This window comes from Eutrema salsugineum, unplaced genomic scaffold (assembly GCF_000478725.1).
Source record: "Eutrema salsugineum unplaced genomic scaffold, Eutsalg1_0 scaffold_13, whole genome shotgun sequence".
Taxonomy (NCBI): Eukaryota; Viridiplantae; Streptophyta; class Magnoliopsida; order Brassicales; family Brassicaceae; genus Eutrema; species Eutrema salsugineum.
The window spans coordinates 6,428,369-6,444,278 of record NW_006256885.1 but is presented as its reverse complement, the minus strand read 5'-3'; the positions used below and the strand labels follow the sequence as shown (position 1 = coordinate 6,444,278).

General features: G+C 39.6%; 4 protein-coding genes across 5 annotated transcripts; 2 read left to right on the top strand and 2 right to left on the bottom strand.

The window, feature by feature from the left end:
* Positions 1–35: 35 nt before the first annotated feature.
* On the bottom strand, positions 36–5,269 carry LOC18023853 (probable DNA helicase MCM8). The gene is made up of 17 exons (XM_024159231.1): positions 5,032–5,269; positions 4,617–4,760; positions 4,423–4,540; positions 4,115–4,337; positions 3,854–4,017; positions 3,246–3,509; positions 3,028–3,123; positions 2,741–2,893; positions 2,141–2,211; positions 1,946–2,064; positions 1,643–1,772; positions 1,366–1,417; positions 1,127–1,274; positions 864–1,038; positions 452–622; positions 247–360; positions 36–167 (listed from the first exon to the last, which is right to left on the bottom strand). Exons 1-17 carry the CDS (start codon positions 5,242–5,244, stop codon positions 120–122), a joined length of 2,403 nt encoding a protein of 800 aa, XP_024014999.1. The 5' UTR covers positions 5,245–5,269; the 3' UTR covers positions 36–119.
* Positions 5,270–5,425: 156 nt separating this feature from the next.
* On the top strand, positions 5,426–11,721 carry LOC18023852 (DExH-box ATP-dependent RNA helicase DExH10). 2 transcript variants are annotated; one of them, XM_024159425.1, is made up of 17 exons: positions 5,426–5,486; positions 5,589–6,627; positions 7,081–7,395; positions 7,499–7,603; positions 7,684–7,752; positions 7,858–8,025; positions 8,113–8,184; positions 8,252–8,368; positions 8,817–9,026; positions 9,124–9,282; positions 9,547–9,636; positions 9,754–9,846; positions 10,182–10,335; positions 10,443–10,591; positions 10,689–10,784; positions 11,192–11,284; positions 11,372–11,721. In XM_024159425.1, exons 2-17 carry the CDS (start codon positions 5,641–5,643, stop codon positions 11,480–11,482), a joined length of 2,988 nt encoding a protein of 995 aa, XP_024015193.1. In that variant the 5' UTR covers positions 5,426–5,486; positions 5,589–5,640; the 3' UTR covers positions 11,483–11,721. The 2 variants fall into 2 exon arrangements, with proteins under 2 accessions (XP_024015193.1, XP_006407652.1); XM_006407589.2 differs by having other exon boundaries at positions 5,452–5,486; positions 5,594–6,627.
* A 160-nt stretch (positions 11,722–11,881) lies between these two features.
* LOC18023851 lies at positions 11,882–13,952 on the top strand. Its single transcript, XM_024160038.1, is given in 4 exon segments — positions 11,882–12,002; positions 12,122–13,181; positions 13,184–13,237; positions 13,240–13,952. Coding segments are annotated over 3 exon segments (1,677 nt in total). The 5' UTR covers positions 11,882–12,002; positions 12,122–12,142; the 3' UTR covers positions 13,824–13,952.
* Positions 13,953–14,052: 100 nt separating this feature from the next.
* Positions 14,053–15,474, bottom strand: LOC18023850 (40S ribosomal protein S23-2). Its single transcript, XM_006407587.2, has 4 exons — positions 15,242–15,474; positions 14,706–14,861; positions 14,467–14,593; positions 14,053–14,382 (listed from the first exon to the last, which is right to left on the bottom strand). The coding sequence occupies exons 1-4, from the start codon at positions 15,244–15,246 to the stop codon at positions 14,242–14,244; spliced, it is 429 nt and encodes a 142-aa protein (XP_006407650.1). The 5' UTR covers positions 15,247–15,474; the 3' UTR covers positions 14,053–14,241.
* Between the last annotated feature and the right edge of the window lie 436 nt (positions 15,475–15,910).

The window sequence follows — 15,910 nt, the reverse complement described above, 5'->3', positions numbered from 1 at the left end:
TGACTGATTCCATGATCAGGTTCATACTTAAATATGTGCAGTACAATAGCAAAAACATACTATCATTACTTTAAACCTTTATGCTCTAAGGAAGTTGCTTTACTCAGTCAGAATGTTAATCATCTTGACCTGGATGACTGACTCCGGGAATACGATGAGGAGAGAACCTGTATATGGATTTAGGACTGTGAGAAATATAAATTCAAATCACCCACTCTTGTTACTGAGTTAGGTGGAGGAATATACCTGGTAAGTCTTTGGTCCCTTCTTGAGCAAATATCCGGCAATATTCAGGTTCTCTAGGAAAGTATCAATGTCTGGAACTCGTAGGCCAATCCTATCAGCTAAACTATACATCTCCTGCAGTTAGAAAAAATGTTGTAAGAAATTGGTCATAATAAAATGTCAGACGCGCCCCTAGCAAATTGTAGAGCAGAGAAGTTATTCATACAGAAATAGAAAAACAATCTTTCTGCTGCAACTCTGATTGCTTATCAAGAGCACTTAAGAAACGTTTGGCCTCCTTTTGTTGACTCATTCCTCCACTCCGACCAAAATCCACAACCCCGTGTTCATCTACGAACTTATCATACAGAGATTCTTTCATTATTTCAACCACATCCTGTTAAAGCAAATTCAAGGACAGAAGTCAAGACATCTTAAGCCAATAGCATAATGTTCATTGTCCAAGCCAGCATAAAAAAAACGCAGCTTTAACTTTCATGTTAGCTACTTACCCTATCCAACAAAAAAAAAAAAGATCAGAGGAAATGATACTTCTTTTATGCATGTATGGTATAGATGCTAATCGAGTATATGGTCAACAAATGCATGTATGCCCAGGCATTATGTTACTGGCTTACCATTGCGTCCTGGACTGTTATATCTTCCCTTAAGTCAACCCGAGCTCTAGCTTGCGCAAGCCTGACCAAACTTTCCAGTTGTCTCGCTGTTATCGGTGTGCAATCAGCGGATGTGTTATGGTCTCTCAGCTTCAAGTAAAACTTCTGTATGATCTCTCCAGCTGCCTTTGACATCCTGAATAGATCAAGAGATGTTACCCCATAATGCCTAATTTTGGTCTGCAAACATCTAGTAGTTGCAGCTGGGAGACAGATAAATTTACTTGGGGTTGACAAAAGTCCTTGCATAAGCAACATATTTCCTAAGCAATTGGCCCGGAATGGGAGTAAAGTCATCATCTTTCTTAGAGTTAAACCGCAGTCTTGAAAGTAGAGAACCCTCTTTGGCATGCATATTTGCATATCCCGATGCTGCATTTGACATCAAACGAGAAGTCAAGATTTCTTCTTTAAGAAGGTCATGGTTATACTAGCTATACCTAACAACACAAAGTAACTGGACCTGTCTTAAACTTCTTTAATGCAGGTGATGTTTCTCCACCTCCAGAATGAAGCTGTCAGGTAAAAATTCAAGTTAAGATTCTATATTAGGGGTTTTGAATTAACTAATGCATAGACCCAAAATTTTCCAGAAACTTAAGTTTAGAATGCGATTACGTTCAGATATGTCTAATACGCTGTAGCTGTCACTGACTTTTGTCCATCAACGAGAGAGAAAAGTATGCTAATATCTCTTTGAGGCATGTTTTACAGCAATAACTTCAGATGGAGAGACTTACCGACATAATATGCTCTGAGACTTGCTTGTCGAGTAGCTCATCAGGTTTGTCAAGTAATATGAAACATAAATCAAACCGCGAGAGAAGGGCAGCGCTCATTTTTAAGTTCTCGTTTACAGTTTTTGCACGGCTGGAATGAGATCATGAAGAAGATGATAAATATCACGAAAATATGCTATTTTGGTTTTCTTTTCTCATCCAGTCTCAAACTTTGAACGATGCAGGACTATTCAGCACTGAACAGTGTCGCAACTATGATTCAAACACTCCCACAATAATGAGATAATACAGCAAGAAAATTACTTGTAGTGGCCACCAACAGGATTTGCTGCTGCTATAACAGAAGTCCGAGCTGATAGACTAGCTACAAGCCCAGCCTTTGCAACAGAGACACATTGTTGTTCCATTGCTTCTAGCAAAGCCTATGGCAATGTGATGCAGGTAATTGAGAAAACAATTTTTCAGCATCAGAAGCAATGACACTACCAATAAACAAACCTGATGCTCGGTGGTCATTTTATCGAACTCGTCAATACAGCACAACCCGCCATCTGCAAGTACCATGGCCCCTGCTCATAGGGTAGGGCTAGATTAACAAAGACGGAGATTTTTCTTCCTACCCACAAATCAGCTGAACAATTTCAAAGTTAGAGTTTCTATTCATGAGCCATTTTTCACTAGTGTGAAGTTCTTCAACATAACCCTAAGACTCATCAAACAGTGTTAAAGCTACAAACCCTTGAATGTACTAACTTTATCTTGGAGAAAGATTTTAGATTGGCCGTTCAAAAAAATATCAAAAAAGGAAAGATTTTAGATTGCTGTTAACTGAACCCCCATTCTAGCGAAACTATAGACAGCATAACATCCACAGATAATGAAATCACTTGAAACTACAAGGCATGCCTCATCCGCGAGCATCACTTTAGGCAAATATTTTAGCACCTTTGACCCAACTAGACTGCCAGTTTAGGCTAAGTATTAACTAAGTAAAACTATCCATCAACAGAATGACTCGAACCCATATCTGAAACAGTAGAATCATATGCCATATACTGAAGTTTGTACTGGCTAAATAGAGCCAAGGAAAGGAGTTACCAGCCTCAAACGCATAGTCATTTGTCATGGAATCTTTCACTACAGCAACGGTGAGCCCTGCTTTAGTCGTCGCATTACCACATACATAGATGCCACGAGGGGAAATGGCCGATGCTGCTTGCAAGAGCTGACTTTTGCCCAATCCAGGGTCACCTATTGGCATTGAAATCATCAATCTTTTTTTTTTTTGCATCAGTTTTTAAATAGTAACATATAACCTTCCCTCAGTTCATGTAATATCCAGAATGGGTTAATGCCATTAAATAAAGTTTGTTTGGAAAGCTTACCAACAATTATGACATGAATGTCTCCTCTGACTGGAACTTTGTTCCGATCCATGGAATGCTTCCTTACACCTCCAAAAAGGGATAGTGTTATCCCAGCTGTTGAAATGATAAGAAAAAAAAATGACAGAAGTATCATGGTATGCAATGCTTCTAATAGTAATTATCAAGCCTTCACCAATGATTTCCCAGGGGAACTTGTTAAAACAGAAGTACTCGACCTTTGACAATTTCGTGTCCATATATAGATGGACATACTGAATGAAGTATGCGACGGAATGTATCAGAACCATATTCTTCTTTGAACTTCACAATAAATTGCAGATCTCTCTGAGAGAACGAATATAAGTCACCAACATCTGCAGACTGGACGCCGCTACTGGAGTCTTCTGAGTTCTCAAATGCAGACTGCTTCTTGGAATTTTTGACTGAAACTGCCTCTATAAACAAATAATAGAATCCTTGATTGTTGGACTTCGATTTCCCTGGAACATAAGTATTATAGAAGTTTGTTAAGATTAAGAAGGTTTGAGGGTATGGCGACATGATATTTAACACTAGTAATAAGGCTTTAGCTCCTTGACCCGTGGTGAAATGTCATTTTTAGTAACCAAACAACTGATCTTGTGGTAAGAAAATATGCATATAAGAGATGTGAAGAGCAGCTTTCTAATTAACTTTCCTGCAATGAGATGCCCAAATATGCCCCACAAAGAATGCTTACAACACACAAATCTCTAGCTATGATACATTTAACGCTAGCATACATTTAGGCATGGTAATGTTTAATAACATTGGAGAGATCCATGGAAAGTTATAGAATCAATACCTCCTCCAATATCCATGTAATTGTTAATCACTCCTATAATCCCTGTAACAGTCACCACATCACCAGGGATACATGTGTCCACAAGATCTTCCATCAGCTCACAATCTACAGTTCGGGGTACCCGTCCTTCTTCATGGTCTACAGCCTTTTGCAACTCCTGCACCCTAAAAAACAGTTAGACAGCTAGTAAACTAACAAATCAAGATAAATAACAAACAAAGATGAAGAACACAAAATCATGGGGCGAAAATAGGAGAGCACCTGATTTTCTGAAAGTCAATTGTTTGAGCGGAGGATCGAACTGGAGTAAACGTTTTGGACTTGCATCCATGTGAGTCACAATTTTGTGGAGGTGAAAATTTTCCATCAGTAAATTCCCGGATTATGCTAGTTTTGCACTTTGCACAGTCAAAAGCCATCTGTGTAACAAGAGGCTTCACAGTACTAACTTTAACAACAGTCCCATGAACTGTTACCAGCTTTCCTGCAATTTCAACGCACAAAATCGCAGGTCACTCATGCTTTCTCTCACTAAAGGCTTCTATAAACTGAAAGAGAGAAAAGTCTACCAATATATGCTGCTCTCAAGTTTTTCAGGGAGATTGAAGATTCAGGATAGTTATGCAGACGAATATTGATCTTCATAACATTATCAAAGTCATTAGTCTCCCATTGGCCCAGAAGAACCTGTGAATGATGGTTATAAGTCTTCATCTCACGCCAACCAAGAAAACAAAACCCAACGGAATTTAAAAAACCTTACCTTGTGAACTGCAGCATTCATACATGGGATAACTCCTTTGGGATTATCCTCCAGATTTATGAAAAAGTTTTCGATATCGGATAGTTTCTTGAATTGTTGGAGATCAAGCGACAACGAGAAGGAACCACCACCTTCTTCATTTACCTGCTTCTCTCCCATTTTGTGTCAATTGTTTCAAAGCGGCAAAGAGGTTTTCGTATATTTAGAAACTAAAAACGAACTAATTGACGCATACATAGAGAATTCACTTAATCACTACCTGATTCTTCACTAAACCATAAGGAAAACGAAATCTAGATAAAGAGAGTACGAAATCGATTAATGAAAGAAAAGTCACCAGAAATTTTGATGAAATTTTTTATTTCCGTCAAATAAGTCTAGAAGTAGTAATCCAAGTGTTTTCGAATGAGAATACCTGGGAAACTAATTCTCTACCTAGCGGCGTAGAGAATATGCGGATGAGTTCCGCCGTGAGCAGCAACTTCTCCTCATCGATGGCCGAGTTCTCGTTGTCTCTGATATATACAGCTAATATTTTCGCGATGTCGATAGAATCAATGCCGATTGATCCACGGCGTCTCGACTTCATGCTTGCACCGTCGCTGCTTCCGTCTCCGTACATACCCATCACCGCGTAAAACCACCGTAACCACTCGTCGGTCAGAGAAAAAATCTCGCCAATGGTTTTTGGCGGGAAATAAAATTAATGGGCTTTTTTTTACTAATGAGTTTTGTAAGTGGGCCAATTGATTATACCCTAAACCCAACCGCCACGTGGACTCTGCCTCTTTATGTAAAAGTCCAAAAAACCAAAACGAGAAACAAGCTCCCGCCGCCGAGAAATCGCCGTCTTCACGACCACCACCGAAGGTATGCTCGCTCTCTCCCTCTCTACCGACTACAATCTTGTGAATTCGTTAAACCCTAGCTTGTGTGCTTAAACCCCCTGAGATTCTTTTATTTATTTTATAGTGTAGGAATCTTGCAACCTTGCGGATTTCGAGTTTATTTTAGGGAGGCATTTATGAACACCCAAATGGAAGAACCAGAGACACTCGGCAAAAGGAAAGTAGCGGAAAACTCAAAGCTTTCTGATGAGACCCCTACGCAAGAACCGACGACGAAGCGTAGAAGCAGCCAAAAACGGGCGTGTGTACATGAAGTCGCTGTTCCCAATGGTTATGCAGCAACAAAAGAGGAGCTGATTCACGGGACGCTTGATAATCCCGTGTTCAATGGAGACATGGCGAAAAAGTACCCTTTTCAGCTTGACCCTTTTCAGAGTGTATCTGTTGCATGCTTAGAGAGAAAAGAATCGATTTTGGTTTCTGCCCACACTTCAGCGGGTAAAACAGCAGTCGCAGAGTATGCCATTGCAATGGCTTTTAGAGATAAGCAGAGGGTAATATATACTTCCCCTTTGAAAGCCTTGAGTAATCAGAAGTACAGAGAGTTGCAGCACGAGTTTCAGGATGTTGGTTTGATGACTGGCGATGTCACAATCTCACCTAATGCAAGTTGTTTGGTGATGACAACAGAAATTCTCAGAGCGATGCTTTATAGAGGGTCTGAAGTTTTAAAGGAAGTTGCTTGGGTTGTTTTTGATGAAATTCATTACATGAAGGATAGGGAAAGAGGGGTTGTTTGGGAAGAGAGTATCATTTTCTTGCCACCTGCTATTAAGATGGTTTTCCTTTCTGCAACAATGTCGAATGCTACCGAATTTGCGGAATGGATTTGTTATCTGCATAAGCAGCCATGTCATGTTGTGTACACAGATTTCAGGCCAACGCCCCTGCAGCATTATGCTTTTCCTATGGGTGGGAGTGGACTGTACCTTGTCGTTGATGAGAATGAGCAGTTTCGAGAGGATAATTTTGTTAAGATGCTTGATACTTTCCCAAAACCGAAATCTGTTGATGGAAAAAGGAGTGCAAATGGCAAATCAGGTGGTAGGGCTACTAAAGGTGGCGGTGGCTCTGGTGATTCTGATGTTTACAAAATCGTAAAGGTATGCTCTTATGTATCGCTTATCCCTATCCTATACTGCTGTCTGTGGTGCCGTGTTCTCTTATTATATTCACATTTTTCACGTTGTGATATAGGCACTTCATGATTGTGGTTTTAGGAAATTTTCTAGCATCAAACCCTCTATAATTTCTAGCTCAGACGTTTCCTAATTCTGCCTAGGCACACATCGTAGTTCTGTTCATGAAGTTTTAATCGGCTACTCTGATATGGTACTAAGAGTGTAGATTCCGGGCCCAAGTTATATGTTGTTCTACCAAAGTATTGCAATTTGCAATCTATGTGCTTCTTTTATGCTTGAAATTTATGTGCCGTGATAGACTTGTCATTATTGAACAGTGGAACACACATCCTGTATGTTTTTTTTTTTTGGGGTCAAGGTAGGTATGTTATTTTACCTGTAGTTTTGTTAGCTAAATCTTATCTATCTTTGCAGATGATCATGGAAAGAAAATTTCAACCAGTCATAATCTTCAGCTTCAGTAGAAGAGAGTGTGAACAGCATGCATTGTCAATGTCAAAACTCGATTTTAATACAGATGAAGAGAAGGAGGTTGTCGAACAAGTGTTCAATAATGCTATTCAGTGCTTGAATGAAGAGGATAGATCATTATCTGCCATTGAACTGATGTTGCCGCTGCTCCAACGTGGTATTGCTGTCCACCATTCTGGTCTTCTTCCTGTCCTCAAGGAATTAGTGGAGCTTCTTTTTCAGGAAGGACTTGTGAAAGCGCTTTTTGCCACAGAAACTGTAAGACATTCTGGAATTAGTTTGTCTTTCAGTTCTATAATCTTATCTTAAACTCTCTGTTGTGCTAAATATAATTATTTCTTTAACGCCGCTTTTGTATCAGTTTGCTATGGGTTTGAACATGCCTGCAAAAACTGTAGTGTTTACTGCTGTTAAGAAGTGGGATGGTGATAGCCATCGTTACATTGGGTCTGGTGAATATATCCAGGTAAGTCTTTGTTTGTTGGTGCTGGTGATGAATGTGACGAAGTTGCACAAGATGATATCGTAGCAATTGTGTGCTTACAGATGAGCGGCAGGGCTGGACGTCGTGGAAAGGACGAACGTGGCATCTGCATTATTATGATTGATGAGCAGGTAGTTTTATCAGTAATTTTGGTGAAAGTTAATTACCTCGATTACCGGAAAGTTAATTTTGGTGAAAGTTAATCTCTTAGATTTGTTTATGGTGTTATTCAACAGATGGAAATGAATACACTCAGGGACATGATGTTGGGCAAACCAGCCCCTTTGCTTAGTACTTTTAGGTTGAGTTACTACACAATTCTGAATCTATTGAGTCGTGCCGAAGGACAATTTACAGCTGAGCATGTTATAAGGCACTCGTTCCACCAATTCCAATATGAAAAGGTAGCTGTTGGATGTTCTTCTTTTTACACTTTCTAAATTCTTATCTACATTTTTATATGCTAATTTACGTTGGTACTCCAACCTCAGACTTTACCGGATATCGAGAGTAAGGTGTCCAAACTTGAAGAGGAAGCTGCCATCCTTGATGCTTCTGGACAGGTGCTCAGCACTTTCATATTACAATTCTGTAATTTTGGCCCGTTCTTACTTTTTAAATTATTTGCAGGCGGAGGTTGCTGAGTACCATAAGCTAAAACTTGACATAGCACCATTGGAAAAGAAACTTATGTCAGAAATAATAAGGCCTGAAAGGGTGCTTTGTTTTCTTGATACCGGTCGGCTGGTAAGTTTTCATAAAGTTCAGATGCTTGATCAAAGCCTAGTGATATCGGTTTCTTTGTTAGTACTCCTTATGCGGGAAAAAACATAACGTCTGAAAGCTGTCGAATGCTTCATTATTGATGATTTACTGTTTATAACCTCGTATAAGTTCTCACCTACTATCAGTCCAGGATGGTTAGTAACCAAGTTTTAGAATACGTTTTCCTCTTTAACTACACTCATAGGTTGTTCCTAGATTGTTACAGGTCAATCACCTTCATTGTTTAAAAGATGAATTTTCATTGTTCGTTCCACCCATCAAGCTGTTCCGTTATGTTGGGGAAAAAGTTTTTTTCATGGGTTGTTCAAAATTTTCGAAACTGATAATCAGTGGAATATATTGTATATGACTGCTTTTTTTATATAGCAGAAGCTTCTCATAACTTACTTGGACAAGTGTTTTTGTACAGATTAAGATACGAGAAGGTGGAACAGACTGGGGTTGGGGAGTTGTAGTTAATGTTGTAAAAAAACCTTCAGTTGGAACCAGTTCCGCCTCTTCACATGGTGGCGGATATATAGTGGATACTCTACTTCATTGCTCTACTTGTTTTAGCGAGAACGGTGCAAAGCCAAAGCCGTGTCCTCCCCGTCCTGGGGAAAAGGGTGAGATGCATGTGGTGAGTTCACTTTCACTTTTACTACTGTCTCTAGATGCATGTTATTCTATTCGCGTGCGTCGTGGAGTTTTGAGAATTGTGCTTTTGCGTTTTTTAGGTTCCTATTCAGCTACCCTTAATTTCTGCTTTGAGCAGACTAAGGATATCAGTTCCGTCTGATCTTCGGCCACTAGAAGCAAGACAAAGCATACTACTTGCAGTACAGGAGTTGTCGAGTCGCTTCCCTTTAGGGTTCCCAAAACTCCATCCAGTCAAGGTTTCCCTTTAAGCTGTTAAAGTAGTGCTATCTTCAGTGAAATGCTTTACACAATATTTTAACCTGCTACCAATATGCATAAATTAGATGTTTGCTGATTTCTGCTGTCGAAAACGACTTATATACCACCTTTTTGTAACAGTGTTTTTAGAGTTAGTGCATATGGATTCATCAGTCTCGTATCGCATACTGTTTTTTTGCAATGTTTGAACTAATAAATTAGCATAGCCTTCAGGGTCTCATAAGATCTTATATTATCTACAGGACATGAATATTCAAGATACAGAGGTAGTGGATCTGGTCAGCCAAATCGAAGAAGTTGAGCAGAAGTTACTTACTCATCCGATGCACAAGGTCTTGCTACATTCAGTATTCTGTAACTTGTGATTTAAATCTGATTTTAGAGAAATTTTGAGAGAGCATATTATCACTTGATCAGTAATCTATTGTCTCATTCTTTCTGTGTTGCAGTCTCAAGATGATCAGCAAATCAAGAGTTTCCAGAGGAAAGCGGAGGTGAATTATGAAATTCAGCAGTTCAAATCGAAAATGCGTGATTCCCAGGTATATTAAGTACTTGCTCATCCATGAATAAATCAAGCGGGGTGGGTCTTCTTCCTTTCAAAAATTCTTTACGAGTGTCCTATCTGCAGGGGTTTTTACATGGTAGGAGATTAAAAAATTGCTGTCCCATGATAAATTCTGCTGCTTTAATTTCTCTTGTATTGACTGAAACAGTGTAACAGAGAGAAGAACTTTTATGTTTCATCTCTCTTTCTTACACTCATCACAAACCCAAACAAATTATTGAGTGTTCACTTATTTACCCGACTCTCTGTTATAGTTTGAGTCTCTTCTCATCCCTGTGGTGTTTTACATCATATTGTTTACCTCTGCAGCTCCAAAAGTTCCGAGATGAGCTTAGGAACCGTTCTCGGGTATTAAAGAAACTTGGACACATTGATGCGGATGGCGTCGTCCAGTTAAAGGGAAGAGCTGCCTGCTTGATAGACACAGGGGATGAATTGCTCGTCACTGAACTGATGTTTAATGGTACGGAAACTGTTTTAGCTACTAGTTCTAAGTTTAGGCCCTTCAGGTTTTTCGGTTGCATCACACAGTATATACTTGCGTTGTGTTGACATTAAAATAGTTATCAGGTACTTTTAATGATCTGGATCATCACCAAGTAGCTGCCCTTGCAAGCTGTTTCATTCCTGTAGATAAATCAAATGAAAAGGTTAATCTAAGAAATGAACTTAACAAACCGTTGCAGCAGCTCCAGGATAGTGCGCGAAAAATTGCAGAGGTAAATTAATTTCCCAGCTGAAAGCTTGCTTATTTATCTACATCTGTTTTTTTTTTTTTTTGTTGTTGTGTAATCGTCATATTTTCTGTGATGCCAGATACAACATGAATGCAAACTGGAAATAGACGTCGAAGAATATGTAGAATCTACCATTAGGCCTTTCCTGATGGACGTTATCTACTCTTGGTCAACGGTTGGTATTACTTGATCTCGGAAATGATGATATTTTTTTCAATTGACAACGTTGGGTGTAGTGTCTCTGCAAAGAAATGTGTTTAAGAATTACACGTATTTTTTCAATAGAACCAAATTACAAAACTAGAACTATGTGATTACCCGAGAGAATTCTCCAGACCTACTGTAGCCAACTAAATTACACCACAGGTTTGTTGATTCCTTCTTGATTGTAATCCTTAGCTGACTCGAAAACTAGCTGTTTGTTAGGCTGACATGGAGATATTAAACCTCTAAAATTAGAAGAACGAGTAGTTAAACTTGATGCTTGGCTTGAATGTCAAATATTTTCCGCTAGCTGCTTTCTCGTTCCTGGATCTTGAGCTCAACAGAAATTTGATACTCTCGAATGTTTCTCTTTGAAAGGGTTCGAGCTTTGCAGAGATTATGGAAATGACTGACATATTCGAGGGTAGTATCGTTAGGAGCGCTAGAAGGCTCGACGAGTTTCTGAACCAGGTAACTTCCCCAAAAAACTCTGTTTCAAATGCAATTACATATTTTCTGTGGAAATCTCATGCCACTTTGATTTGTGATTTTGTTCAGCTTCGAGCTGCAGCGGAAGCAGTTGGAGAGAGCAGTTTGGAGAGCAAGTTTGCAGCTGCTAGCGAGAGCTTGCGACGAGGAATTATGTTTGCAAATTCGCTTTATTTGTAGATTGTTAGTACTCTCTCTTGCAGAAGTCAGCCTTTGGACTGGGCAGAGCCGGGCCTGGCCAGAAGCTCATGGAGCATCTGCTTGGGAGCCGATAGTTGTTAAGAGTCTATTAAGCAATGTTTTTCTTTATCATTTTGCTTTTATTGAACAAGGTTGCAAATGTAGTTGTTAAGAGTCTATTAAACAGACTATGTTTTGTAGTTTTCACATTTTATTCCAACTAAGAAAACAAAATCCAGTGATTACAAAAGAAGTGATACATGTTTTTGCCGGGAAAAAGGAGAAGTAAATAGGCCTTTTTCTTATAGATTTTATAAGTGGGCCAATTGATTGAACCCTAGACCCAGTGATTACAAAAGAAGAAAGGATAAAAAAGTTATAGTTGTTCGCCACGTAAACAAACTAAAAAAACCAAAACGAGAAACCCGTTTCTTTCTGGTTCGATTTGACGTCTTCGTTTACCTGAAAGAAACGACCTCCCGCCGCCGGGAAACCACCGTCTTCTCGCCCGCCACCGTAGGTTTGTTTCCCGCACTCTCTCTCTCTCTCTTTTCTTCATTTATTGTAGATACTGTTACTTGATTTGTTGGTTAATGAAGTGAAGTAATTTGTGATGGTTTCCTTTCTTGCTTCTTCTAGGGTTTTCTTTTGGTACTCCTTATGTCTACAGAATCAGAACGTGCTCATTCGGGCTCCGACGCCGTTGACGGCTCTAATGCGTCGAGTATTGAGGTCAGTAATGGTCAGATGTCTGAAACCCTAGCTGACCCCTTGAGTGGTCAAGCTCAGGAGCTGGTGGCAAAGCACGATGGAAATGAACAACAAGGCTGCGTCACTATTAAACCAGGAAGCGAAAGTTTAGCTTCGGCTGGTGATCTTGGGATGGAGAAAATTAATGGGTTTACTCATCTTGAGAAGCAAACCGAATCTGTAAATGGAGGGTTAGATCTAGGCATTGTAACCCATGATGTAGGTGTAGAGACTAACGAAAGTGAGAAGAAGGTCCCAGTAGCTAGCGAAGATGTATCGGTGGTAGATGGTGAAAAAGATTCGAATAGGATCCAAACGGAGCTTCTGGTTGACAAGGAAGTTGAACCTGACATGGTCTCTTCTCATGAAGACCTTGGTGAGGATAGTAAACCCGATGACTCAGGAAAGCAAGAAACAAAAGTTGACAACTTTGAATGTTTTATGGATTTAGAGCCACATGAGAGCAAGGATGAGAGTATTTTGGATGATGATAATGCCCCTGTAAATGTGAAAGGGAAGTTCAATGAATCAGATTTGGTTTGGGCTAAAGTAAGGAGCCATCCATGGTGGCCTGGACAAGTGTTTAATGCATCGGCTGCAACAGGCAAAGCGAAGAAGTACTTCAGAAAAGGCAGTTTCTTGGTAACATATTTCGGGGATTGCTCGTTTGCTTGGAATGATGCGTCACGGATAAAGCCTTTTCGACAGCATTTCTCCCAAATGGCAAAGCAGAGTACTCTACCAGATTTTCTTGATGCTATTGATTTTGCTTTAGAAGAGGTATCAAGAAGGATAGAGTTCGGTTTAGCTTGCTCTTGTATCTCAGAGGAAGTCTATCAGAAGATCAAGACCCAAAAAATAATCAATCCTGGAATCCGAGAAGAGTCGAGCAGAATACACGGTGGAGACAAGGTCTCGAGTGCAATCTTCTTTGAACCTACAAACCTTGTGACTATATGAAGCGTTTAGCATGCTCTCCTAGTTATGATGCTACTGATGAGCTGCAGTTGTAAGTCAGAGAGCTCGGTTATTGGCTTTCAATCGCTGGAAAGGCTATACTGACCTCCCCGAGTTTGAGACACTTCAGGGCTCAGTAGAGTCTGCACCCAAGATTTCTCCTGCAGAAGAGAAAAGTAGCTTAACTGAAGCGAAAGTGTCTGCTCCTGAACCGAAAAAGACTAAACAAGTTTATACTAAGAGGAGAAAGACAGAAGATCAAGATGACTGTAAACACGATGGAGTATTCGAATATGAAGATACTACTGTTCCAAAGAAAAAGGAGAAAACTTTGGCTGAGTTCATTGCTGAGAAACGCTTAAGCAGATGTAATGGGAAGAGATCACATGAAAATTCGGATAATAAGCCGGATTGCGAAAAGAAACGCAAGGCTGTGCACTCAAAACTTCCCAAGTCCGCGACAAAGATCAAGGCGAACCTGCAGACAGAAGTTTCAGGATCTCCAATTTCTCCCAAGAATGATGATAAGATTACACCAAAGAAAGCGAGAACAAGTTTTGGAATTGGAGAAAGCATTTTGAGAGTAGCAAACCAGATGCATTGTTCAACACCTACCGGAGCTCATCCCATTTAGTTGTTTTTTCCTTAATGTAATGCGCTTGCGACTCGAGCTCTCTTAAACCCATTTTATCCAATTTTCTCTTAATGGCAGTAGAAAGTGGTTAGTTATGTCGTAGCTATAAAATCTATACGTATGAACATGTCTCTGATCAACCTAGAATAAATTCATTTATTTGGTTAAGCTAATATATTTGACATAATTTTAGCAATTGCACAAGCTGAGAGCCGTAGAAACAGAGAAATTGTGAAAGCTTTGAAAGCTTTAAACCTTTAATGTAGGCAGAAAAGCATACTTAAGGGCAAATGAAATAAAAACAAGATTAAACTCAAAATCCGTCGTACATGTCCCAGAATCTCGAAGCAGAACAGAGGTATGTCTTCAAATAACAAAATCCATTAACAAAAAAAAAATGCTTCATAAGCCGTAGAGCCTAAGACCTAGGCTTCTCCTTCTTCTCCTTGAAAAGGGCCAAGAGTGAGACACCAGACACCTTCACCACCTTGAACCTAACTCCGGGAATATCTCCGACGGCATGGCCTTTACGCCCAAATCCAGCAATCAACACCTCGTCCTGCAGACAGCCATCAATGAGTCACGAGACTGCAAGCCTATTACTTGAGGAAAGAACTGATTAATCAAAGGTAGTTCTACTTACATTTTCTTCAATGTAGTTCAAACAACCATCGTTGGGGACGAAAGCAGCAATCTTTTTGCCGTTCTTGATCAACTGAACTCTAGCACATTTACGGATGGCAGAGTTAGGCTGCTTAGCCTCAATACCACTACATGATTGACAAACAAAAACCTTTATCAAGATCAAAACTAAATCAAGCGAGATGCATTGGGAAATGCATAACAATGTAACAGGATTTAGAGAGAAGTGAAAGGTCTTACATCTTCTCAAGGACGATTCCTTTAGCGTGAGAAGATCCAGCAAAAGGCTTCTTCCATTCATTTCCAAGGTGAGACTTCTTGTACTGCTTGTCCGCCCACCTCTGGTTAATCCGAAGCCTTTTCAGCTTGCGCCCAGCTCCCATACCACGTGTCTTACTGTTGAGATTACAAGACAAAACACAACAAATTGAGAATAAAAGCCAGATGATAAACATAACAAACATATCAAGAGAGCATACAGTGATGACATAAAGTCATAATCTTTAACCGATAAACACTTTCAGAGAGAGTGGAAACGAGACATTAGCCAGCCGTTATATATATCAAATTCTTGATTTCCTGATTACAGTGAAATAAGACCTATGGAGTAAAGTTCTCACATTCATCTGATATCAGAAACACAAGAATTCTCGCAAATTTGCAGAACCCGACAACACATATGACGAAATTCACCACTCGTTGCGTAAAACGAAGACATAATCGCTCAAAGAGAGAGATGAGATTGAAGAAGAAGGATCTAGGAGAGGAAGCCATACCCCATGTTGACGACGGCGAGAGAGATAGATAGGCGGACTGCAACTGCGGAAGTCGCGACCTTTGAGTTCGTGAGAGCGAAAACCCTAAAGCTTAGTAAATCATTTATATATGTGTAGGGTTTTCAATCAATTAAGGCCAACAGATTATGCAATCGGGTTGGGACATAAACCGGTCTACTATTAATACGGATTAATATGGGGTATAATAATTTTAGAGTAACCGAATGTGGGTTAAACTCCTCTGGGAAAGATATGATGTTTTAATTAAATAAAATAAAAAACTTAATAGAGGAAAACAACCGAAAACGCTTGGGATCTCTCAAGTAGTTTCTCTCTGTATGTGTAGAACACAAGGATAAATGTACTTACAATTTACAACCATAAACATATATTTGACGATTTGTAAAAATTTGGTTATGCACATGCACTTATGGGTGCTCACTGGAGATGTGGTATATCATCATCAGTGAAGTCGAAGGTAGATTTTTTGTTTTTTCCGGCTGGATTTGTTTTTCAAAACAGATGAAATTACGAAAATATGAACCCAAAGTAGTACAATCAAGTAAACCCAAACCGTGGAGAAAATTAAGAAATATCGGTTCAAGGCCCAATAGTATAGGCGGATTAATGGAAACGCAGCGCAGGCCTTACCTTTTGGGAAAGAAAAAT